General features: G+C 53.9%; 8 protein-coding genes across 8 annotated transcripts; 4 read left to right on the top strand and 4 right to left on the bottom strand.

The window, feature by feature from the left end:
* Positions 1-49: 49 nt before the first annotated feature.
* A1O3_08717 (uncharacterized protein) lies at positions 50-1,682 on the top strand (the record flags this gene model as incomplete). Its single annotated transcript, XM_007738814.1, has 2 exons — positions 50-274; positions 330-1,682. 2 exons carry the CDS (start codon positions 50-52, stop codon positions 1,680-1,682), a joined length of 1,578 nt encoding a protein of 525 aa, XP_007737004.1.
* A 252-nt stretch (positions 1,683-1,934) lies between these two features.
* A1O3_08716 (cytochrome c1, heme protein, mitochondrial) lies at positions 1,935-3,085 on the bottom strand (the record flags this gene model as incomplete). Its single annotated transcript, XM_007738813.1, has 4 exons — positions 1,935-2,613; positions 2,661-2,723; positions 2,778-2,932; positions 3,011-3,085. 4 exons carry the CDS (start codon positions 3,083-3,085, stop codon positions 1,935-1,937), a joined length of 972 nt encoding a protein of 323 aa, XP_007737003.1.
* Positions 3,086-3,300: 215 nt separating this feature from the next.
* A1O3_08715 (uncharacterized protein) lies at positions 3,301-5,912 on the top strand (the record flags this gene model as incomplete). Its single annotated transcript, XM_007738812.1, has 2 exons — positions 3,301-3,576; positions 3,630-5,912. The coding sequence occupies 2 exons, from the start codon at positions 3,301-3,303 to the stop codon at positions 5,910-5,912; spliced, it is 2,559 nt and encodes an 852-aa protein (XP_007737002.1).
* Positions 5,913-7,712: 1,800 nt separating this feature from the next.
* On the top strand, positions 7,713-9,644 carry A1O3_08714 (uncharacterized protein; the record flags this gene model as incomplete). The annotated part of the gene is made up of 2 exons (XM_007738811.1): positions 7,713-8,342; positions 8,367-9,644. 2 exons carry the CDS (start codon positions 7,713-7,715, stop codon positions 9,642-9,644), a joined length of 1,908 nt encoding a protein of 635 aa, XP_007737001.1.
* Positions 9,645-10,018: 374 nt separating this feature from the next.
* Positions 10,019-12,753, bottom strand: A1O3_08713 (uncharacterized protein; the record flags this gene model as incomplete). Its single annotated transcript, XM_007738810.1, has 3 exons — positions 10,019-12,301; positions 12,383-12,485; positions 12,584-12,753. The coding sequence occupies 3 exons, from the start codon at positions 12,751-12,753 to the stop codon at positions 10,019-10,021; spliced, it is 2,556 nt and encodes an 851-aa protein (XP_007737000.1).
* A 425-nt stretch (positions 12,754-13,178) lies between these two features.
* A1O3_08712 (uncharacterized protein) lies at positions 13,179-14,620 on the top strand (the record flags this gene model as incomplete). The annotated part of the gene is made up of 3 exons (XM_007738809.1): positions 13,179-13,923; positions 14,003-14,145; positions 14,222-14,620. 3 exons carry the CDS (start codon positions 13,179-13,181, stop codon positions 14,618-14,620), a joined length of 1,287 nt encoding a protein of 428 aa, XP_007736999.1.
* Positions 14,621-15,991: 1,371 nt separating this feature from the next.
* A1O3_08711 (uncharacterized protein) lies at positions 15,992-16,957 on the bottom strand (the record flags this gene model as incomplete). Its single annotated transcript, XM_007738808.1, has 3 exons — positions 15,992-16,153; positions 16,287-16,468; positions 16,564-16,957. 3 exons carry the CDS (start codon positions 16,955-16,957, stop codon positions 15,992-15,994), a joined length of 738 nt encoding a protein of 245 aa, XP_007736998.1.
* Positions 16,958-22,055: 5,098 nt separating this feature from the next.
* A1O3_08710 (uncharacterized protein) lies at positions 22,056-24,353 on the bottom strand (the record flags this gene model as incomplete). Its single annotated transcript, XM_007738807.1, has 4 exons — positions 22,056-23,012; positions 23,064-23,246; positions 23,308-23,921; positions 23,984-24,353. 4 exons carry the CDS (start codon positions 24,351-24,353, stop codon positions 22,056-22,058), a joined length of 2,124 nt encoding a protein of 707 aa, XP_007736997.1.
* Between the last annotated feature and the right edge of the window lie 498 nt (positions 24,354-24,851).

The raw sequence follows: 24,851 nt of genomic DNA, 5'->3' as shown, positions 1-24,851 counted from the left end.
TGCACCGACTTGCCCAACTCAACACTAGAACCAGCAGGTGGGCGCAGTTATGGCCACAGTCGTGCCTCCTCCGAGTAAGAGGCAAAAGATCCTCGCTGCTGAAAAGGCAGAAAAGGCGCTTGAAGATGCAATAATACCCAAACATTTGGGCAGCGTGAGGGTGCAATTCGTCGACCAGAGCACGGGGAAGTCGACGGGGCCTGTTGTCGCAGTGCCTGTCAAGGATGCAACCGTCAAAAATCTCGAGACGCTCCTCAATACCATACAGGGAAATGTAAGAATGTTGATTGATTCTCTGCCTCACTACTCGGAGGCTGACACGATATTAGGAACCTGGCGACCGCCTTCCCTACCGATTCTTCTTCCGCAACGATCGTTCTACAGGCTCGGAATCAGAGCTTCTAGATGTGCAAACCGATCTATACAATTCTGTCTTGCGACCTGGATTCAAGAGTACCGAGGACAATATCATTCTCCAGTTCATCCCTCAAGCTGTCTTTCGCGTGCGTGCTGTCTCCAGATGTTCTGCCTCGATATCTGGACATGGCGAAGCTATACTTGCAACAGCCTTTTCCCCCGAGTCTTCCTCCAGAATGGCTACAGGAAGTGGAGACAACACTGCACGGATATGGGACTGCGACACAGGGACACCTCTGCATACTTTGAAAGGCCATACGAGTTGGGTCCTTGTGGTATCGTGGTCCCCTGATGGCAAGATTCTTGCGACTGGCAGCATGGACAACACTATACGACTCTGGGACCCAAAGACCGGAGAGGCCCTGGGAGGCCCGCTCAAAGGCCACACTAAATGGATTACAAGCCTCGCTTGGGAACCTTATCATACCCAGGCACCAGGAAAGCCGCGACTAGCATCAGCCTCCAAAGACGGGACCGTCAGGATATGGGATGTTGTACTTCGGCGCATTGACGAGAGCCTCTCCGGACACAGGAGCTCCGTCACCTGCGTGCGATGGGGCGGGCTCAATCGGATGTTCACTTCGTCGCAGGACAAGACGATAAAGATCTGGAACACAAAAACCTGGAACTGCCTCCACACCCTGTCTTCGCATACGCACTGGGTGAACCATTTGGCTCTATCCACCGACTTTGTACTGCGGACTGCCTATCACGATCATACAGGCAAAGTCCCAGAGACAGTTGAGGAGAAGATCAAGAAAGCAAAGTCTAGATTCGCAGAGGCTGCCACGCAAGAAGGCAAATTGGTGGAGAAGCTCATATCCGCTTCAGACGATAATACCATATTTCTCTGGGATCCGTCCGCCATCCCTGCCGACTCGAATGCTGCAGTGAAACCGATCGCGCGACTACTCGGGCATCAGAAACAGGTCTTACACGTTTCATTTTCTCCCGACGGGCTATACATCGCCTCGGCGTCATTCGACAACAGCGTGAAGCTGTGGAACGCTCGAGATGGAAAATTCATCTCCACTCTCCGTGGCCATGTTGGCGCCGTGTACATGGTGGCATGGTCCAGCGATTCCAGACTTCTAGCCAGTGCTTCCAAGGACACAACGGTGAAGGTGTGGGATGTCAAGACAGGGAAACTGAAGGAAGACCTGCCAGGCCACAAGGACGAAGTCTTTGCCCTGGACTGGAGTCAAGATGGGAAATGCGTGGCTAGCGGCGGTAAAGATAAGCAGGTGAAGCTCTGGAAGCATTGATCGCCGTGGAACAAGGGTTAGAACGACGGTGTTTGACGACCATAGAATGTGAGAGAACTCTAGATACCCTGGATTTAATGACTGGAGATGGGGCGAAATGATGGACGCGACTTCTGGAAAATACTACACCCTGTGGCTTCTGTTGAAATTGGTATGTCTTCATTGTTTACAAACAACCGGCTGTCTTGCCACCGGGAACACGATGAGCTCTTCCCAAACCGACTCGCATCATCTCCTTTTGTCACCATCCCATCACGGTCGTGGTGGGCTACGCCGGCCGACGGGAGGATTATATACAATCTTTCTGTTCTTGAGAGGAGACCACTTGTAACGCTTGACCCAGCCGCTCAGCGCGAGCAGTGCAGTGCCGATGATGAGAACCTTGATGCCCATTTTTTTGCGGTCATCCATCTCCGGTTCCGCTGTCCAGTTCAGGAATTCAACCACATCCTTGGCCATTTGGGAGGTCGTCGCCGGCGTGCCATCTTCGTATTCGACGAGACCGTCGTACAACACCCGCGCCATCGCAATACCGGTTCCGGGAAAGTAGGGGTTGAAGTTCAAGCCGGATTGGACAGTGGCGCCGGCAGGTGGCTCTTCCGGATAGCCGGTCAACAGGCTGAAGATGTAGTTGCAGCCGCCATGTCGGGCCTTGACCATCAGCGATAGATCCGGGGGCAAAGCACCATTGTTGGCGGCACGAGCAGCCTCGTCGTTCTTGTAAGGGGCTGGAATGTAGTCGGACAGCTTTCCCGGTCGCTTCTCAATCTCGCCTTCATCGTTGGGCTCGGTGTCATATTCGTTCTCTTCTGCCAGAGCTTTGGCCTCATCGACCGTCATCATCGTTCCAACCAGAGCTCGATACGGTATACGCGTGAGAGAGTGGCATGCGGCGCAAACTTCTCGGTAGACTTGGAATCCTCTTCGAAGACTGGAAAACGTCAATTTATCATCTTCAAGTCTTCGTCTGATGCTTACGCTGCATGATCGAAGGTCTTGGTCCATTTTGCGTGCTCCCACGGGTACTGTGTCGGATGCAAACTAAACCCAGTCGTCAGCCTCTAGTCGCTCCAAATTTTGGCCCGTCAAGCTCACCCCTCTTCTGCCGGTGTCATGGCAAAAACATCTCGGCCATAGACATGGTAATACCAGGCGATTGAGCCAATGGTTGCGACGGTTGCGGCAGAGGCGCCTGCTGTGAGGTAGAAGGGAGAGGACGCCGCCTCGGAGGAGCTCGAGGATGCGGCACGCTGTAATTAATGTCAGCAGAAGCTCTAAGCCGGTCACGTTCTTTTGCTGTAGAAACGGAGGCGCGGAGCAAAACTGACCGTGGTGGTCTTGCGGACAATGTTTCGTGCGGCAGCCCTCAATGGGGTACCACGAACTGCCGACGTGGCCAGCATCGTGTCAAGAAGCCGTATGTGCGCCCTCGACAGATGTTGGAGTTGCCGTACAATGGAGTAGAGAGGCGAACGAAGCTCGTTTGTGGAGCTGGGAAAGAGTGTTCAAGTCCACAAATGTAGAGGGACTGAAGTTGCAAGCTTGAAGAAGCTCAGGTGCATATTCTATTGAGCTGCCTCTGATTGGCTGCACCTGGCCTCGACCTTAGTCATCCGCCATGCACGGGATCAGCCGCCGTCTGCGTCTGCGTGCTGCGTTCTGCGACCGCAGCAAAGCGCAGGCCATTTCAAGGTCGTCGTACAGCAGCACATCCGAGAGAAGCCTACTACCCGGCGTCTTCTTTGTTCTGGCGGCACTGAAGGTGGTGATGTCGTTGAATGGCTCCAAGAGCCCCTCTTGGAACGATCAGTTCAAGAGCACGAACCAGCGTGACTTCAAGGTTCAGCTTGTCATCTCGGTCGTCTTCGGCTTGAGCGCATTTCTCTCCTTCTGCGTATGTCCTTGTCCTATATTCTACTCGGCTCACTCGTGCTAATCTCCCCCCAGGTGCTTCGACCAAAATGGACCAGTCTATATCATGCCCGAAAGAAGCAGTCGGGCGCTGCGTCACGATTGCCCGAGCTGCCCAAGTCCATGTTCGGATGGATCCCCGTCCTCTACAAGATCTCGCGAGAGGAGGTGTTGGCCTCGGCAGGTCTCGATGCGTACGCTTTCCTCGCCTTTTTCCGCTATGCGATCAAATACCTGTCGGTCACGTTGTTCTTCTCCCTCACGATCATCCTACCGGTCAACTGGAAATTCACCGGACAGCCTCCACTACTATACCCCCCAGTTAATGGGTCAGACCCTGACCTTGGATTCAATTTTTTGCTTGCCGACGAGCCGAAGAAGCCCAAAGGCCCTGCGATCGAGAAGGACAACAGCTACCTGTGGATGTACGTTGCTTTCGCATACTTTTTCTCATTCGTGGCGATCTATCTCCTCATCGCCGAGACGGCAGACCTCATTCGCATCCGGCAGGCTTATCTCGGAAGTCAGTCAACCATTACCGATCGCACCTTGCGTCTGTCGGGAATCCCTGCGGATGTGAGGTCAGAAGAAGCGATAAAGAATTTCATTGAGGGGTTGGAGATCGGAAAAGTTGACAGCGTGATGCTGTGCCGGGATTGGCAGACGCTAGACAGCCTCATGTCAAAACACATGGCATGCTTGAGGAAGCTTGAAGAGGCGTGGGCTACTTACCATGGCCAGAACCGCTCATTCCGTCAGACTCGTGGCCGCCAACGACGAGTTGACCCGCTGGGAGACGAGCGAGAGAACGGCGTTCTTCTCTCGAGATCCGAGATGGAGGAGGCTCATGCCACCGCTGCTGACCGGCCACGTCCTACCATCAGTATACGCTACGGACCCCTCAATATCTACAGCAAGAAAATCGACGCGATCGACTATTATGAGGAGAAACTGAGGATGCTGAGCGAAAGAATCAACGCCCTGAGGACCGCCGACTTCAAGCCGACAGCACTTGCCTTTGTCACAATGGAATCCACTGCAGCGTGTCAGATGGCTGTCCAAGCCATCCTCGACCCCAAACCAGGACAACTTCTTGCTAGCCTGGCGCCACCACCTGCGGATGTCGTCTGGAAGAACACCTATCTCTCTCGGAACAACCGAATGTTGCGATCCTGGAGTATTATGATCCTCATCGGCCTGTTGACTATTTTCTGGGCAGCTGCGGTCGCCCCATTGGCCGGTTTATTGAGCATCGAGGTAATCGATAAAGTACTCCCCGGACTCGCTGCTGCACTTGAAAAACACGAAATCATCCGGTCACTTGTACAAACAGGTTTACCAACGTTGTTGTTCTCGATCTTGGCCTCGGCCGTCCCATATCTGTACGATTGGCTCGCAAACCAGCAGGGCATGGTTTCGCAAGGGGATGTCGAGTTATCCGTCATCTCCAAGAACTTCTTCTTCACCTTCTTCAACCTGTTCATCGTCTTCACGGTTTGGGGGTCGGCTTCCACATTCTACGAATTCTGGCAAGACCTGCGAGATATTCTCCGCGACACCGCCGGAATCGCCTACGCTGTCGCCAAAGCGCTGGAACAACTATCACCATTCTACGTCAACCTCATCGTTCTCCAAGGGTTAGGGCTGTTGCCTTTCAGACTCCTGGAATTTGGGTCTGTGGCTCTCTATCCATTCTACCTCATCACCGCAAAGACACCTCGGGACTACGCTGAGCTAGCCAAGCCCCCAGTCTTCAGTTACGGCTTCTATCTCCCACAGACGATGCTCATCTTCATCATTTGTATTGTCTATAGCGTGCTTCCCTCGTCTTGGATGGTCACGCTGTTCGGCTTGATTTACTTTCTCATTGGTGGCTTCATCTACAAGTACCAGTTGCTTTACGCCATGGCGCACCGCCAACATTCTACTGGCCGAGCATGGCCGATGATTTGCAACCGGATTGTTACTGGCCTGATCCTCTTCCAAGTCGCGATGACCGGTATTCTGGCACTGCGAGGCGCATTGACAGCTTCCTTGTTTCTGTCCCCTTTGCTCGCCACCACCATCTGGTTCACGGTGTATTTTCATCGGACTTATGTCCCCCTGATGATATTTATTGCGCTTCGAAGCATTGATCGAGGGAACATCCTCGACCTCCCGACACCTCCGGAATCCACCTGGGACAGAGACACCGACTACGGGAGACACGTTGACACGGATCCCGACACTGGCCTGCGATACATTAATCCCAATCTAGTGCGACCTCTCGAGACATTATGGATAAGGCAGCCTGGCCACGGACACTCTCAGACTGGGTAGGGTTTGACGGTCTCCACGCCGATACCTTGGGACCAAACTTTGATCGTTTCGAGCATAGCAAGCGGAGACATAGCTTTTTCTTTCTGCGTTCCTAGATACCCATTTACGCTATCGATATTAATCTTTCCAGACTTGGTCGAATTGAACCTCGGAGTTGTACAACCAGTGTCAGCCGTTATCAGAATTGATAGATGTGGCTCTCGTTGGTATTGTCGAGGCCGGATCGCAGCAAAACCGATCCATCCGATGGTTTTATGATTTGTTTACTGGCTGGGGTCGTCCTTGTCAATATAATACCCTTCAAGCACCTGCCACCTCCGATTCTTTATCACTATACAGCAGTGACGACTCGACTGTTCCAGTACAACCTAACGATGCATTCCACCCATGAATGACACCTCATTTCTTTCGCTTCACTCCTTTTGGCAATCCTAGTCTATTACCTCATACTCTTTTTGTCTCTCATTCGTCTCTACTTATCGGTAAACAGTCTAGCTTGTCGCCACCGTGGCTTTCGAAATCCTCGTATCTCGAGGAATCGCGTCTGTCCACGAAGTCGAATCGAGAATGCTCCATTCCATTGACCAGCCGCATGCTAACCAGGGGCGCTTACCACTCCACGTCAACTGTGACGCACTGACCCTCCCGTCCTGCGACCTGATGTGGTCTGCAGAAGAATTTCAAGGAAGAGGAGGGATCCGGATTAGCAAGCCTGCAACCTCCAGGCAGCCGAAAACTGGAGTGCGCAATAAGTATCCAGCGCTGTTCAGTCGTAACCGGCAGCTGTCGCATCGCAACCAACACGCAAGGAGAGATCGGCCACCGATAGACCTTTGGGTTCCGGAGAGATGCTCGATTTGCTGCACCCAACCCTGCTGGTGTCGTCTATCATTGTTCGCTGACTCCTGTTTGACCCGTGAGACCGACCCCGACGGGTTTCAGTATTTAGAGTCTCATACGGTCATATCTGCTGATGCTGGGACTACAAACAGCAAGTTGAACACGATGGATGGTGCATGCGATGGTCCAGAAGAAGAATCACCTGGGATCATAAGCCGGAGCTGCATCCTCCTCCCTTTGCAGCCCCAGCCTGCTCGGCTTTCCAAAGTTCGCTTCTTATCCGACAGCAATCTGCGGTCACGACAGGGTTCCATCATTCCCTATGGTGATACGACATCTCAACAAGAAATTAGTGCTTTTACCAACCCGTTTTCTGAAGAGGGAAGCATTCAGTCCAGAAGAACTTCCAGCTCTTCTGACACCACCGGCTATCTTCGTCCCAATGCCTTTGCAGGTCATCGAGACACATTGGCGAGGTTGCCATGGTCCGTTACCCTCCACAAGTGTAATGGAACGATTTGGGAACGCGAATCAATCTCTGAGGAATCTGAAGTGATGGAGGATGCTGATGAGACCTGTGGATCTTGTGGCGGCAGCGCTCTGGGCCCCAGCCCTGTTTTCCCCCGGAAAGTCATCAGTCTCTTGCTAAGCTATCTGTCCTTCGACGACTACAGAAGCCTGCGTCTAGTCTGTCGTCTGTGGCACAATGAACTCCCTCGGCCTAGTTTTCCAGCCATTTATCGTCTGCCCCGGGAGCTAGTACAACACATGTACACTCATCTGGCCCCTTGCGACTATGATGCAGCCCGACACTCTTGCAGAGCATGGTATATGGCCAGCCTTGATCGAAATATTCAAGGGCTTATGCTCCGGCTTGAAGGCTGCCGCAGTGCACTGGCAGTCGATCTTCGTCGACGGAGAGAACTGTCTATTGATGAAACGCAAAGCCAGGATAGCCAGATGACCTCGACACGGAGCCTCGATGTCAATACTGTTGATGAGGAGTGGATCTGTTCGAAAAGGCTCGCTACGGAAAGCAGACTCTCGGCGGACTGGCATGGTCCCTCTTCTGGCGATGGTCCTGCCAGGTCAAGGCTTTCCATCGTCGAGGACGTTGACTTTTCGAGAATCCTGGACAAGGAGTTGACACCGACCAGACGTGTCTTTACCGTTTCAGCGTGCGGAAAGTTTGTCGTCGTTGTGACTGGCGGCGATATTTTGGTCTATCGACTGTGGGACACCGATCAAACCATACTCCCGGTCGTTCGACTGGCCCCTGGTATTCAGGTTCTGGAGGTCAGTATGGACACTCGCTCGGACAGATACTCTATCGCGGCTCTCCTTGAATGCCGCATAGGCATGCTATGGGATATCAGCAGAGGTCCAGCAGACACACGTCGTCGCAATGGCCCAGGCGAACCGCTCAATTTGGGATTGCAAACCGACATCCAAAGTTCGGCCAGGATCCCGGTCCCAAACCCACTTGCCTTTAATCTACCCATGCGATCCGGTGAATTGCTCGCGGCGGATGCTGCTGACTCTGAGGTTTCACCTCTGGCCATGTTGAGCAGCACTTCGTCACTGGGTTTCGTTCCTAGTCCACCATTCTTGTAGGACGAGCACTTCTCTGGACAGGACAACACACAAAGCAGCAACTCCACAGACGACTCGGATGACGAGTATGCTGGTGTGAGGATACCGATCCAGACTCGGCCAACAGCAATATATACCGACCTTGGCAGCTCAGACGATCTTCCGCGAAGCGTGGCCATCTGCCCTAATCGAAAGTGTGTTGCGTTCGGTTGTCGACTGGGCATCGAGCTACACTGGGTCGACGCCCTCACTGGAGGTGACCTCAACCGCTGGTTTCCGCTCGCCGCCCCGAGCGACCATTTGTACTTCTTGCCTCAGCGGCCTGGGATTGACTCCAGGAAGAAGTTGAGGCTGATATCGAGCGCTGCAGGTCCGTTAGCGGCCCCGCCGCGCAGGAGCGATGGTCTACCCACAACATGGAAATACTCGCCCGCATCTGCCGCACACGGACGCCGCCAGAGCTTGACAAGACTATTTTTTGGCAACTTACCCTTTCCCGAGTCAAAAGGCCCCCCTGGAAGCTCGTCCGATTTCGAGCCACCGGTAGAAGGAGACGAAGCACGAGGAGGCTTGAGGACCGTCGATTGCGATCATTTCCGTGCAGTCCCGATCAGTGACGGCTCACACCTACTCTTTACTGATCCTTCGACTGGGCTTCTGTGCCTGGGTAGCGATGGCCCGTCTGGAGGACCGACAAAGCTCATCCGGAAGGTCATGTTTTCACCTCCACCGACGAATGAGGGAGGAGACGGAAGCATGCCACTGCTCTACTCTGCTGGACAGGCCCTTGAATGGGGCCTGCGTGTTGTCGCCTTCCACGCCGATGGACATGTGGTGCTCTACAACGTCCCCTCGGACACATTCCAGCAGATTCAAGCGCTGCAAACCACACCTGACGCTTGGGACGAGATGGATTCGCAGACTCACACACGTCCCACAAGGTCGACGGGCCATGACTCAGCCAACAGATATATCAGCATAACCGGTGCTATCATCACGCGCGTTGAAGAGGACTTGGTTGATGGTCTGGCGGTTGACTCGGAAGGGGGAGGCTTCTCGCTCTGGACTTTCTATCGAAGTGGCCGTGCCGAACTGCGCCACATCTACTCGCCTAGCAACTTCCAGAAGAGGGTGAGATACGTGGGAGACAATGGTCTTGTCTACGAGGTTCATGATGAGGTGAAGAGCGACACCGAAGAAGCTTCTCCACAGCGTTGTGAAGAGAACACCCCCCAGGGCAAAGCTCCTCGACGTATTCAGGTGAAATGGGCGGGCGTGCACGGCGATTCGAGCATCTGAATGTCAATGGCATGGAAGCAGGCGGATACGGAAGTAGACGCTGTTGATCGGCTGGGCCAGTCACAGGGAGCAATGCTTGCTCTTTTTACCTGACGACCCATTTCATGGAAGAATCACGCACTGGGATTCTTCGATCGAGGTTCTGGGCGATGCTGCCAGCAACAAGGTGGTAGGACGAAGCTAGATTGTGTGCGAGAGATCCTACCTATCAAATTACTCTCTGGCTACATGCGCACCAGTCTAGGTACATACAGTATCGTATCCAAACTTTTATTCACACGATTCTAGATCCAGGACTTTTCCCTTGTCCGTCTTGCTTGGTTACAGAGCATAACAGGTTGATCTATCCCTTGCCTTGTTGACCGAACGGGGAATCACTCCTCATTCAAAGCTTCCATGATGGTTTTCGTCAGCCTCTCCACCTGCTTTTGGGTGGTGGTCAAACTCGTCATGAAATAGATGATGTCGCCCAAGACGCGGGAATGAATGCCACAGCCATCGGAGTCGAGAAGGGTGAGGAGGCGTGACTGTAGGGAGGAGGTCGCGGTCGAGGTGTAACCGGAGCCCTCGGAAGCCAATTTGAGGACCAAGACGGTGCCGAGGGCGAAACAGCCACGGAGGCGGGGATGGTGTGACAGGGCGGTGACAAAAGGCAGAGGCCAGAAGGAGTAGACATTGGCGGAAGGCGGGGTCGAGGACGATGGGTCGGACTCGGACGGCGAGGATGAGGGCCAAGAGTGTCGGAATCCATCCCACGACCCGTCGGTGTCCATGCGCCGATACTCATCCAGAGCCTTGTTCGCGACCATGCAGCCGATCGGGTGGGCGGTGTAGCTGTGGCCGTGGAGCAGAGCGTCCGTCTTGGAGGAGGACAGGAAGGTCTGGAAGATGGCTTCGCTGGCAGTGGTCAAGGCGAGTGGGAGCAAGCCTGCGGTCAGGAGCTTGGCGTGGACGGAAATGTCGGGGGCAATGGCGGCGGGGAGAGGAGGTTGAGGTTGAGGTTGGAGCTGAGACGTGGATTGCTGTGTGGAGGTGGAAGTGGAGGGTACGACATCCGTGGGGGAAGCGAGGAAAGAAGACGAGCTCGCGCGCCCGAGGCGGTACAGGCCGGTGAAGACCTCGTCGGCGATGACGGGCAGACCTGACCAGTCTTGGTTGTTTGGTTCCCTTTTTGTTTTGCTTTCCCCTTCCCCTTGGCTGCCGGGGTGGATGGTGGATCCGACGAGCTCGGGATTCGACCGGACCACGGTGATCAAGGAGCGTTGAAACAGAGGGTCGACGAAGAACATGCCGCCGGCGCCCATGAGCAAGGGTTCGAGGATCAGGGCGCCGAAGCGGCGTCCTTGGTGGCGCACGAGGGTGTCGAGCGTGGTCTTGATGTGTTCCTCGTAGCGGGCGGCGTCGTCGGCGCGGGCGGGGAAATCGAACAGGGCGTCGAGGGAGGGGAATTTCTGGACCGCGCAGGCCGGGCGCATCTCGTCGGGCAGCGAGAGTTCCCACACGCCGTTGCGCAACAGCAGGGTCGGGGGGTCGAACCAGTGGCCCCACGGCTGGTGCCAGTCGACCTTCTCGTTGTACACGTTGGGCTCGGAGCAGTTCATGACGCCAATGGTGTCGCCGTGGTAGCTGCCCTTCAGGCCCAAGATGGCCACGGGGGTCTGGCCCCGGTCGTCGTCTTTGTTCCATCCGTAGCGCTGGGAGGATGCGCGCAGGGCCATCTTGACCGCCACTTCCATGCCGGTACTGCCGTTGTCGCTGAAGAAGACCCGGCCCAGCCGCGGATTCTGGAGCGTCGAGAGCAGGTTATACGCAATATCCAGCGCAGGCTCGTGCACGGCATGGGCAAACATAACGTGTCCGTACCGCCCGGCGGCATGGGCCGCGGTGAGGGCGAGTTCAGGGTTGCCATGGCCGAGGCCTTGAGTCCACCAGGAAGCCGAGGCGTCGAACAACGGGGTCAGGAGCGGTTTGGCGGGCGGTTGGGCCGCCAAAGGAGTCAGACCCGTGAGGGCCGAGGCCGTCGGCGTGCCCAAGCCCAAGTCGGATTCCTGATTGTAGGCCTGGAAGTGGTCGCCGTAGGCCGAGTCGATGGCGATGATGTTGTGCGGGATGCCGTGCTGGCGGAACGGATGCCAGATGACCGCTTCGGCCTGCGAAGGCATCGAGGTGAGTTTGGACACGCGGGCGAAATGCCGCCGTTGCAGCGAGTCGACCAGGTCGGTCAGGCTGGCCGACTCGGAGCAGGCTTGGTAGTAGTCTGCCAGCACCGCCTCATCGTCCTTGGGGTCGTCGCGCCGGGCGGGCGGCGGAGGCAGCGCCAGGGTCGGGATGCCGTGCCTGGCAAAGTGGGCTTCGAGATAGCCGTGGTTGGCCCATTTCGGGTCGTCGAACAGGACGACCGAGTCGAGATCGTAGCCTCGCACGTGCAGGGATTCGAACGCCGCCACGGTGGTGCTGATGCCTCCCAGCTTACTGTCTCCCACGAGAAGCGTGGGCAGTCTCAGGGGCCGGTACAGATCTGCCTGCACCGAGCCGGACGGGGCGGGAGACAGCACTCCGCCCGCGGTCTCGAGGACGGCATATCTTCCGCCCGCCTGGCTGTGTTGGCTGAGGAGGTCTTTGACCTGGGCTACGATGGAGGCGTCGGAGGTCGGAATCTAGGTTCGCGTGTTGTTCAGCATGCGTCCAATCGTGGTATGGTTATGTTCTGTTTGTTACAGCAGGGGGGCCAACAATACCGAACTAGGTCCGTCAAGCTGTGCTGCCAGATGCGGACTCAGAGGCTGCGAGAACTGCGAAATACATCGGGACTTGATGCCCGGCACGTATCGTGTGATATGTCTGTTCCCTGGAGGTCAGACTGTGTTGCACAGTACACCCCAGGCAGAAGGTAGAGCGGACGTGGTGTCGGGTGTTGCTGTTGCTGCTGCGGCACTCACCTGTCATCAGCCTCTGCTTGAGGCCCGGTCGAGACGGGCTTGAGGTACAGCAGCCCGTTGGGGGGCGCACGACGTTGCAGTACCCGGCATAAGATGGTCGAGACGATGGTCTTGCCGACGTCCGTGTTGGCGCCGTAGACCTGCCATGCCTTCAAGTCCCGCCACAGCATTCCGGGCGAGGAAGACACACAGGCACACGCACACACACGATGTGATGTGATGTGATGGTGGTGTATGGTGTACAGAACCTCGACTGCGTCTGTCTGCCCTGCTGCCTTTTCCCGCAGTTGAGCTGCGACCCCGATTAGTCATTAGTAGCATTTTTATCCGTGCCCAGCCGCTAAGCCCCTGACTTCCGCCATTTGCGTGCTTCCGATTGGACATTGTGCCGAGGCTTCTCGCCCGAGTTGCCTCTTTGGATATTTTCTTCTCTAGCGGTTTGTCTCGGTTTCCGCTGGGAACGTCGACTCAACAAAGTACAAAGTTCCCAGCATAAGCATGAGCATGAGCGTGAGTATAAGCATGAGTGGGAGCGTGAGGAATCGAACTTGAACTGGAGCTCTCTCCCGTCTCTCAGGCGCAGCAGCAGCAGGACATGTCTCCCAGTCCGCTGGAAGACCGGCTGGCCACGCTGCTGGAGAAACGGCGGGCTCAGTCCCGACTGCGAAGCCTCAAGTCCAGTCCGGCCGGGTCGGTCGACTTCTCGTCCAATGATTTCCTCTCCTTGTCGACCAACCGGGACTTCCAGCACGAGTACCTGGCCAGCCTCAACCAGAGCCACACCCCTCTAGGCTCGACGGGATCCCGACTTCTGGATGGCAATTCGCAGTACGCCGAGAGCCTCGAACGCGAGATTGCAGCCTTCCACGGCGCCCCGGCCGGACTACTGACCAACTCGGGCTACGACGCCAACGTCAGCCTTTTCACCTTCCTTCCGCAGAAGGGCGATGTGGTTGTCTACGACGAACTCATCCACGCCAGTGTCCACGACGGCATGAAGCAGTGCCGAGCCAAGGACCAGATCCCCTTCCGACACAACGACGTGACGGACCTGAAGCGCGTCCTGGCCCGCCTGGCCTCCCCTGCCAGCGCACATCGAACCGTCTTTGTCGCCGTCGAGACCGTGTACAGCATGGATGGAGATCTGGCCCCGTTGACCGAGATTGTCGAGCTGTTGGAGGCCATGTTCCCGGCCCACAATGCCCACCTGGTCGTCGACGAGGCTCATGCCACAGGCATCTACGGGCCCAACGGGTCAGGAAGGGTCTGTGAGCTCGGCCTGGAAAAGCGCGTGTCCATCCGTCTCCATACCTTTGGCAAGGCTCTCGCATCCAACGGCGGTAAGTTGAACCTTGACGCCTTTCCCTTGGGGGCTTGGATTTCGTCCTGTCAGCAAATCCCACTGACTATTTTGGCTAGCCATCATCCTTTGCTCTCCCGTCATCCGCCTCTATCTCATCAACTACGCCCGGCCGTTGATCTACACCACTTTCATGTCCTACCCCAACCTCGTCGCCATCAAAACCGCATATACTTGGCTGCAAATGGGCAAAGTCAACATGGTAAGGCGTTTAGTGGTGGCTGTTGCCTCAGATACAGATGCAGAGGCAGATGCTGACATTTCCGGTTTCTTTTTAGCTGGCAGCAAACCTCTTCCGTCTGATCAACCATTTTTACACCCGGCTTTTGACCCTGACCACGCTGGCCTCGGAAGCCACTGATGAGTCTGGGGTGCCGCTGGTCGTGCTTCCCACCGCGTGTCCGGAATCTCCCATATTCGCCCTGATGAGTGGCCATCCCAGGTCTTTGGCCTCGCACTGCCAAGCCGCCGGCTTTATCGTGCGCCCGGTCGTCGCTCCAACTGTGCCCCAGGGCACCGAGCGAGTGAGAGTGTGTCTGCACTCGGGAAACACCATCGAGCAGATCGACAGCTTTATTGAATGCGCCAAGACATGGATCTTGACTGAAAGCTCTGGTACTGGTACTACAAGTAGGCGCTCCGTTCAGGATGAAAGACAGTTACTCGCCAAATTATGAACTTTTGTCGCCAAGCCATGCCCCGAATCTACTTCACCGCCGGGCACACAATCTTCGCGGGCAAAAACAATAAGGGAAGAAAAGTGCCAAAAAAGAAAAGGACAAAAAACGAAGTTCGAATTTATAGGTATGGACTGAAGAGCCGAACCCTAAAGGAACGGATAACCACTCAAGGCAGAAGACCGCAATCCTCTAATTAGTGCCGAAGGCGTATCCAAGAGCTGTGGTCGTACCACTAGGTTACCAACCCTACCACAATGGGCAACAATAATTCTGAAACAATAAAATATAGCCCCCTATTTTATTTTCCAGCGACCACCGGTCATGTGATGATGCGGCAGCTGCGCTTTCTTTCCCTGCGAAAGTTCGATCCTGAAGATCTAGACCTGGATGGCAAGTAGTTGTATGGGGATTTGAATCAAAGCACATTTTGGTCAGCTGGATGGGGGTTCTTGAATCAAAGCACATCTTGGTCAGTTCTATGGGGATTCTTGAATCAAAGCACATCTTGGTCAACTAGATACGGATTCTTGAATCAAAAGCACCATCTTGGTCATCTGGCGGATGCGGATTTAGAGCCCCTGCTGCTGCTGCATCTGACTCTAGAACCATAAGGAAGTCGCTCTTCTGCCCTGCAAATGACCCCGACAGCAGTCTATCCCTTGCATCCAAATCATGTCTTGCACGACTTGATCCCGCCCACCTGGAAACTCCAGTGAGACCAACCCAACCCCCAAACTCTAAGGCAGTGAGACCAACCCAAAACTGTCTGCGTTAGACATCAGGGCGCGTGCCCTATAAGTTACAGTAGTTAGTCAATGAATCGCAATTGTCCTTGAGACGACCGCTGTGGTCGTGAATATAGGTTAGCCAGCACACGCAACACGTGGTGATTCCTCTCCTGGATATCCTGTCGACTATGTCGTGGCGGCCACCTGTGATTCCTCTCCTAGATATCCTGTCAACTATATCGTGGCGGCCACCTGCAAATTCCTGTCGAGACTAGATCGATGTCTCTGGAGATCGCCGTGATGATAATGATAATAATAATAATGGGAACTGGAAAACCAATAACGTAAATAATAGTGAATGATGCCAGTGCAAGAGAACACCTTGTGTGCTGTGCATTGTGACCATTGTATGTCCTAGTAGTCTATGCCCATGCTAGTGCTAGTGCTAATGCTGGTGGCCTCATTGTTCGCCTTTGAAAATGAAAATGAAAATGCAAATGCCTAGCCTTGCAAATGCTTAGCCTTGCCTGATCAGGCCCAAGTAAGCAGCCCTCGTAGACCAAAAAAGCAAGCCATCCCATCAAATGATGCCGTTGGGAAGCTGCTCGTCGTGTTCGAATCGGCTCTCTGACGAGGAGTTCTATTGCTCGTCCAGAGAACCATGATCATCATCATCTCCCTCCATGACGTAGAGATATCTGGCCGCCTTGCGCTTGAAATCCGCCTTGGAGAAGTTGTGTGGCCATCCATGCTCCGTCGCTGCCGCCTTGACCAAGACATACTTGGTGTTGACTACCCATCGCTATGAAGAACAGCTTAGTTAGCATGGTATTATACCCGTGGAGAGAAGGAGAAGGAGAAGGAGAAGGAGAAGGAGAAGGAGAAGAAACTGGTACGAGTTGCGCAGGTTGTACGGAGTACATCACTTCACTTACCGGCGATCCGTCCGCTGCAGGGACACTGTAGACCGGGTCGATGGTGGGCTGCAGGATTTCAAGCTCGTAGGGGATCTCGGCGAGGCTGAGATAGCTGGCGTAGATGTCGTCCAAGAAACTGCGTGCAGGATACTCTTGCGAGGCCATCACGTCGCCGGTGCCGTCCCATTTGCGAATACTGCCTAATAAAACAGGAGAAACGGCGCGGTTAGCTCTATGCCTGCTCCAAGCGAAAGAAAAACGTCCAAATTCTCAGAAAGAATCATTCGGCGCCTACCTCGGACGGTGTCGACAACCAAAGCATGGCCCTGGTCTCCACAGAAGGTCAAGGACAACATTGATGGATCCAACCGTGTGCGCGCACCATGCTCTACTAGGACAGAGTTTCCGGTAATGGTAGGACGTTGGGCCGCGGCGAGGCTGTAGGCTTCGGAGAAGTCGATCATCTCAGAGTTCTTGATCAGATCGCCCGAGCCGGCCGCCGCCCATGGGATCTGCTTGAGGAAGACGATGGCAGCCTCGCTCAAGCCCAGGTGGCGGCATCGATCGACGTCGAGTTCTTGAGCAGAGTGAGGTGCCATGCGCAGATCGCTGGCGCGGACGTAGTCGAGTTCGACGAAGAGGACGTAGATGCGAGTCAGGGCCGCGGCGGTCTCGGCGATCCAACTCATGCTGGCAGCCTCAGGTAGCTAGCTGTGGATCTGGAGAGTGGAGAGTAAGGAGTGGAGAGGCAGGGAAACGGAATCGGAAATCGGAAATGGTGTAAAGGGAAAGGGGTAGATATCTAGATGATAGATGGATAGAGACTCTTATATAGTCGTAGGGAGAGCAGGCAACGGCAGGGTCACCGTCACCGTCACCGAACAGGCTTGCGTTCTGCATCGGTCATCAGCAACGCAGACGGGCCTGCGTTCAGTGATGTTTCAAACAATATATGCGGGTCTGGACGCACCGAGTGCAATATATGCGGGTCTGGATGCACCGAGTGAACTTCTTCGCGCTGGCTATACATGTGAAAGGATGCCGCATGGTTAATGGGAGCCAGCCGCGTGGCTGAAAGAGTTGGTAGTAATAGGAGTCCAGCCGCGTGGCTGAAAGAGTTGGCAGTAATGGGAGCCCAGCCGCTTGGCTGAAAGAGTCGGTAGTAATAGGGGTCCAGCCTCGCGGTCAGAGGCGTGAGCTCGGTCACAATGCTTCGCAATAAAGGTTTGACTTAATGGTGACGACAACAACAGCAATAGAAGAAAACGACTTGATCCCCTGGCTTGGCTTCGGCGTGCAAGACCTTCCATTCTGTTTGGCCTCCTAGAACTAGGCGTGATGTGCTAGAGGTCGACAGTAAACACCACCGGTTCAAGAAAACAGCCAACTGAGTGGAATGGAAAGGAACTGGGAGGCAACGACGGTATTGTGATTTGCAGCTTCCCAATGACTGAGTACCTAGTGGTCTTGTCGTATGGAGTGGCCATGAGTCGCGACAAAGCCCTGATCAGCTACAGGGCACTAATTGTACCCTAGAGCACAAAAACCATCTGAGCATGGCGCCCTGGACCACGACAAAGGATGCTGCACACAGATGGCCGGACAGAAAGGAATCAGACCGACGAACGCCAATCTCATTGTAACATCTTGACCGTGGCTGAGGAGTCCCTTGAATTCCGTCCTGTTGGCTGTGGCTGTTGGTTGGCAGTTGGCACGAACCTGGTGTGGATGTTGACTTCTGATCTTTGGCACGTTCAGTCCAAGGGCAAACAGCACTCCTCTTTGTTCGCTGGATCGTACGCACATCGCGTCTGATGTGTATATTCAACAAACCAATTCAGAGCACTGTATTGATACGGATTACAGGACAGGATTAATGTTGAAGTAGAGATTGAGGAGCACCATTCGGGTATTTCCCGCTGCAAGGCTATGCTAGTCCCAAATAAGGTTGGCACCACCCAATTAGAAGGCATGGACTTGGAAAATTCCTCTTCTAGAACACATTATACTGACGTCTAATATCAGAGGCTGGCTGCCCTATCCATTAAGGGAGCTGGTGTCTCTGCCCCAGCATCCATGTGCATGGAGTGATCTCTGGTGCATGACTTCTTTCTAGCGACAAGTGAATCTGCGCTGAATCTGCCAAGGCTCCTCCACCGTAATAGGACCTAGTACGGCGCACAAATCTAGGCAATAGTTTTGCCACTACAAAAATTAACTTGTCTAAAAAGGCCTCTCAGATGAACTGCTGACCTACAATGGTCAAAAAAACTTGATGTACTCTTTGAGAAGCGTGTCATCCTTAGTGCAGGGGCCATGCTAATCTTCTCTGTATCGTTTCAAATTGACCACTATGAAATGTTAGTAAAGGCTCGGCCAAAAATGCGTGAAAGTAGCCACTTACATTGTGGGTGTTAAACCACGATTAAATTTGAGGCTTTCAAATATATATAGGTGTGATTCTTCTGTCTCTTGTCACGTGAGGCTCCTTGAGTCTTGGCCCAGGTGGCCCAACTACCAGGCACCTACCACCTGCCTACAGGCACCTAACAGGTGTACTCCGTCCTACTAGTATAGACCTGTGTCTTTCAAAACCAGCTTGAATGTTTTGACTCACTTCAACAACCAGATTGTAGATCGCTTCCTGTCGCATCTCATCCAGTTATTCGTCCAGTTATTCGTCCAGTTATTCGACGCGCTTAGAGAACAGACTGACCCTCGCAGACAGAACCTTGATCGACACGTCCATCATTCCCGTTAAAGTTGCCATCATTTGGAGGGTCTAGTCAACATCCAGGGCCTGCTCAGTTTTGCCGGTGCAATTTCAAACACCAACCCCACGATCTGCTACTCACCACGACCAGACGTGATAATAGTTCTTTCTTTTTCTGGGGCACTCTACACAGACTACTCCGTACAAGGTAGGCACATACAACCTGCCCTCCCTCGGATGAAACCCTGCTTGCTGTTGCTGCCCACCTACTCCGTACCATACACACCTACGAGTACAACCTTGAACCTACCTAGTAGACCTAGTAGACCTAGTCCCTACAGGAGAAATACACACCCCTGTTGCGAGATACCTTTTACCGTCCCTACAGCCAGTCAGCTGCCCGCCCCTTCAATTGCCGACTGAGGCCTGTCCTGGTCGGCGTCGGGCGAGATCAGCCAATTATCAATGGCGGTGTGGTCATCAGCGATGATTGGCTGATTGACTGTCTCGGTAGCCTTAGCCGGGTAAATCTAGATTCAGCTTGCTCGACCCCTGTCCAGCTAATAAGTGGCTGAGTGGCTGAGTGGCTGAGTGGCTGAGTGATTTCTCTGTTTCTTTCTTTTCTTTCTTTTCTTTTCTTTTTCTCGCTCAACGTACTGTGCATGGCAGCTGAACCACACACGGTCCAGCTACAGACTACGAAGTACCAACCTCAACTAGCGGGAGACTATCCGTACTCCGTACACCGTAACATGTCCCACGGTTCGGAGATGTTACCGAAGTACTCCGTACCGATGCTCCGTAACTTTTCTGCGGGCCTTGGGACTTACAATACGGAGTAGAAGCCTTTGAGCCTTAAGCCCCTTCCAGGCCCCAAGCGCCGGCGAAACCCCGGCGGTGGTCGCGGCGCCCTCCGATGTCCTTTTGTATCAAGATACTAATTACTGTAATTAATTGATTACGGGATACTGGCACACCGCACCGTACGGAGTACATACTAAAGAGTCTCCATTGTACATCTGGCTTCAATCTAGATGATCATGGACCTGATCTCTACAGGTACCCATGGTCCCTGGTAGATAATGGTACGTTACATACGGAATCTATTTCCGGAGATACTGCCCGAGTGTGTACCTGCAGACCTAGACCGACCTTGCCCCTGGTTCCAGATACAGATAGATTTCCAGCCTCACTGTGAGGGATTAACAATCACCCACTAGCACCACGATGTATTCTCTCTCTACTTTCCCTTTTCCCTATCCCCTGCTGCTTTTTCTTTCTCCTTTTTCTTGCTTCTTCTCTGTTTTCTCTTTTTCGTTTCCGTTTTCTTTCTTCTTCTCTGCCCTTCAGCTGCTGCAGAAAGTCGACCTACCAGTATCTATCTGCGTACCATACGGCAAGGTCCTCCTAAGTACCGTACGGGTGTACAGTATAGGGATATACCTAAGTCCAGCCCAGTCCAGTCTAGTATCTGTACGAAGTACGGAATACCTACAGAGTAGAGTAGTATCTGAATGAGTATCCTGAATTCGAATCCAGCCTCGCCAGGCACCTGACCACGGTAGTACCTCCATAACTACCAAACCACCAATTAAACAACTACTACTGTCCAAGCACTATATACCTATGTCGTGCTCCGTACAGAGAGAGTACATACCTTAGGTACATAGGCACGGCTACAAGCAGATACAGATACCTAGTCACAGTATCCGTACCTACCTGGTACCTGGTACTAGCTACCTAACCCAAGGTAGTAGTGCTAATTAGAAGTCGGCCACTCACCTTCACCCTCACAACTACCATATACTGACCTAGTCACCTCCTGGCACGGGCCTAGGTAGGTACCTAGGTAGGTAGTAGTAGTAAGCTGCTACTAGTATGTCTTACTACCGCCTACCTACTATTAGGCCCGTGCCAGGAGGTAACTAAGGTATTATATGGGCCTAAACCATACCGTACTTGCTTGGTGTGGCGCCGGTGGTGCCATAATCATTCCATCTGTATATAGAATCAGAGATATACAAGGACAGTAGATACAGTAAATACCTTAGTATAGTGCCACCTCCCATCTCCATCTCCGTCCCGATTACCGGTACAGTAAGTAGTATACGCTGGACAAAGTAGTGTAGTTAGTATACAGTGTACAGTATATACGGTGGTGCATGGTCTCGGCCGTAAAAATGTACGGAGTACTAGATCCCTCAACTCAGTCCTGACTCCTATATTCATTCAGCCAAGTACTAGGTAGCTTTATGGAATGGAGTAGGTTAGCTATCTGTACGATACCCTGCGCTACGGCCTCGCTTCGCATCTCGGCCATAATGCCGTAATATTGAAGAAAAGACTACAGATGATGCCCGAGTGAGATCTCGGGGCTCCCTCTCGCCACCTTACGCCTTCCGGAGTATCCGTGCAGACAGATGCTAGCGGAGTACAGGCTACATATTATGTGTATACCTTACCTATCCGTACTCCGTAATTACTATAGTATCCATACTGCCTCATTATCTACCTACCTAATATCCAGTGCCCACGCGAGCAATGGCTGTGGCTGTGCCCGTCTAGTCCCGACGGTTTAGGGGTCGGCCAGGTGCTGGTGCTACGGCGTACTCCGTACAGTACGGACGTACACGCAACCCAACCCAACGCCAGAGCTTAACACATATCGTCAACAGTCGACCAAAGTCTGTCAAGTCTTTCTGGTTTTCCTCAAGCTGTGGGCCTTCTGGTACTAGTGTAAAAAACCAAACAACCCCATCTCGGTTGAGAGCCTACCTATTCCCAATTCCCCATTCTTTGTTGTGGGCGGCTCCATCAACCGAGACACGTAGATCTCCTCCCAAACACATGGCCAGATGTCGGCCAAAAACCCCCCCGGCCTCCCTGATATGCTCGCTCGCCTGAAACACAGATCAAACAGCAAAAACAAAAGTCATGACTTCATCGCCACCAACAGAATCCCTAGCAGGGGATTGCGAGATCAGGGCGGAAAAAGGCATTGGCAATGCCAACAACGTAGACCGTCACCCAAGACGGTTGAGGGATTGCAACTGGTTCAATCCGATTAAATCAAATCACACGCCAAAGTTGACCACCCTCAGGTCTCTTTCTCCCATCACTTCCATCCAATCCACATCCAAACTTTGTCCCGTATTCATGAATCGTTCGTTTTGTTTCTCATAAACCGCAGCTAAAGCCTTGCGAGTCATGACCGTGTTGCGTCCAATGCTTATCCTCTCCATGCTGCGGATCAAGTCCAGTGCCACCATTCTCTGAGCCCCGTCCAGACTGCAAAATCCCGCCATGAACACCGGGAAGACCAGATAGCGACAGTCGGCCCGATCTTCCGCCAGAGCCTTCCTCGTCAGGTCAAGAATCTGGTTCGACGCAACCGCGATTTCCGTGTCGTAGTCAGGAGAGGTTTCCAGCCGTTGCCCCGGCCACATAGACGTGTGAGAGTAGAGGATACAGGCCCGATACAAGGCCGCCGCATGTTCATACAGTAATTTGGGTCGGGGCGGAAGATTGGGCGCGTTTTGGCCCACCATCGACACTCCCGGTGTCACCCACAACTGTCGAAGGGCTTCCTGCACCTCGAAAATTCGCGTCTGCCGTATGCGGGTGGCCTGGCTTTTTCGAAGAAGATCGGCCGAGTCAAAGGTGGTGTCTTGTCGAAATTCGCGCGCAAGAAAGCCCAGGCGCACGGCCAAGAGCGTGACTTCGTAATTGAGTTGCAGGATGGTCGGGAGAGAGTCCAGCTCGTGGCCATAAACCACGCTGGATCCGTCCAGACCCAACGGATGTAAGTGAAAACTGGGCGGAGGGATAATGTCGGTGTTTAACATGTACCCGACAAATTCCCCCCTCCCGGCGCCGCTAAAAAGGGCGTCCAAGTCAATGTTACAAATCCACCAGACAACAAAGGGAAATCTTTCGCCGCCAAAAACATCGCGCCGTAACAAGGTGATTCGCAACAGAGTGGAAAGATGGGGGGACCACAGGTTGGAGTGTCCGTCTTCCGCCGCGGCAATCTATCTCTGGTGGTCAGCGAAACTTTGTTCACCCGAATGAACTTGACTGACCTCGTAGACCAGCAATAAAAAATGCGTCAAAAATGCTCCGTCTGACGACAGGTCGTCGGGGCTTTTCAAGCTGTTTTGTAACGCAGGCAGAGCTTGCTGATAATGTTGTAGAGCGTCCAGTTTTTCCTTCCCTTCTTGCACAGCCAGACTTAAAGCCGCCACGGCCATCATCGCATGGTGCAACTAGAGAGAGACCAAGTTAGTTGTGAGGGTTACAAAGCGCCCAGGTTGGAGCCCGACTCACTGGTGGGAAGGTCCTGGCTGCAGTTTCCAACACATTCACGCTCGAAGGTATCGTGCCGTCTCTTGCCTCCCGCTCAAAAGGTACCAACTGTCTCCAAACCACATTTCGGAACTGTCTCAGGTAGCGAGCATCCTGGCCTATCCGCTGATTGTCTTCTATAGACGCTGGTTCTTCGGTGAGAATGGCGCCATCGGTCTCTTCGGCCTTGATGATGGTATGTTTGGTGGATGGCGAGGGAGGTGACTTGGTATCTTTGGAATGACTGAACGTGTTGCGTCGGCCAGCGTCCTCGAACCTCGGTAACACGACCACATTGGGGTCCCCTGAGACGGAAGCACCGTCGACGGCGGTGTCGCGGCCGATGCTACTCGCCAACGATGTGGCAACGGAGCCTCGACGTAATGGTGACAATGCCTCGGTCTTGATATCCGGGTCATCATTGTATTCTGGGAGATGCTGGAAGCTGTCTTGGTTGACTACGACATTATACGTGCCGGGGCTGGCGCGCTCCGCTTTCTTTTCGCGTTCTTCGTCGGTGGTCAGTGATGTAAATGGCGGCAGGTCATCTACGACGGCAGAGCCGGTGCTGGCGTCGGTAAGGGCGGGAGAATTGGCTGCGCGAAAGCAAAAGTTAGCCAATTTGTGGCGCGAGGCGGCTGACAGACCTTGAACTGACAATCCCACACCGAGCTGGTGACCACGGTGACATCTTGCATGCGTTCGACGACACGCGGCGTGTCATCTCGAAAGGACAATCGAGGGCTGTAGTCACAGGTGTGACCTAGACGAGCACACTGTCCACAGACAGGTCTCCCTTCATCACATTTGACTTTGCGGGTGCGACAAATCCAGCATCCAGTGCGTGACCGGGGAGGTAGGCGGGCGCGTGGAGGGACACTAGGGCCAAGATGGCCGCTGCGGCTGGAGCTAGCCGAGGAAGATTGGTCGTCCTTGGGCGCAATGATGGGTAGCCGCACTGGTTGTTTCTTCGAGGACTCCCCTCGCTTCTCGTCCTGCATTACCAGCGTAGTGTTTGTCGAGGTCATAGGGGAGGCTCTGCCAGGGAACGAAGAGGGAAAGAGGGAACTCCCGCTTAGAGGCACATGTCAGACCGCCGGGGGCTGCACTAGCCGCCCAACACAATTCCGCTTGGATTGATTCGACCGGCCAAGTGGCAACGGGCACAGACGAGGCTCACACGGTAGCTTGCGACGAGAGTGGTACTGTATCTGTGCAGCACAGCGGCGTGCAGTGAAGAAATAGGAGAGGGTACTCCACGGGGGGCTAACACAAAGAAAGAACTCAGGCGTCCAGACCAGTCTTATTGACCCGGGTGGCACGGAGGGGAAAAGGAAACGAGATCTGAAAGAAGCATCGAGAAAGAGTGGAGGATGGCAGGATGGAATCTGAAGATGTAGTGTGTATGAGTAAGTCAATCCAAAAATTGGCCTTGTTGGCGCCACTATGTCATATATGTACACCAAGCAGCCTGGCCGTCGCCGTTGATTGGAGTGCCGCAGAGATGGTTGCTGAAGCGAGGCAGC

The sequence above is a fragment of the Capronia epimyces genome, assembly GCF_000585565.1.
Source record: "Capronia epimyces CBS 606.96 chromosome Unknown aczIQ-supercont1.8, whole genome shotgun sequence".
NCBI classification, from domain to species: Eukaryota; Fungi; Ascomycota; class Eurotiomycetes; order Chaetothyriales; family Herpotrichiellaceae; genus Capronia; species Capronia epimyces.
This window is presented reverse-complemented; position numbering and strand designations above follow the sequence as displayed.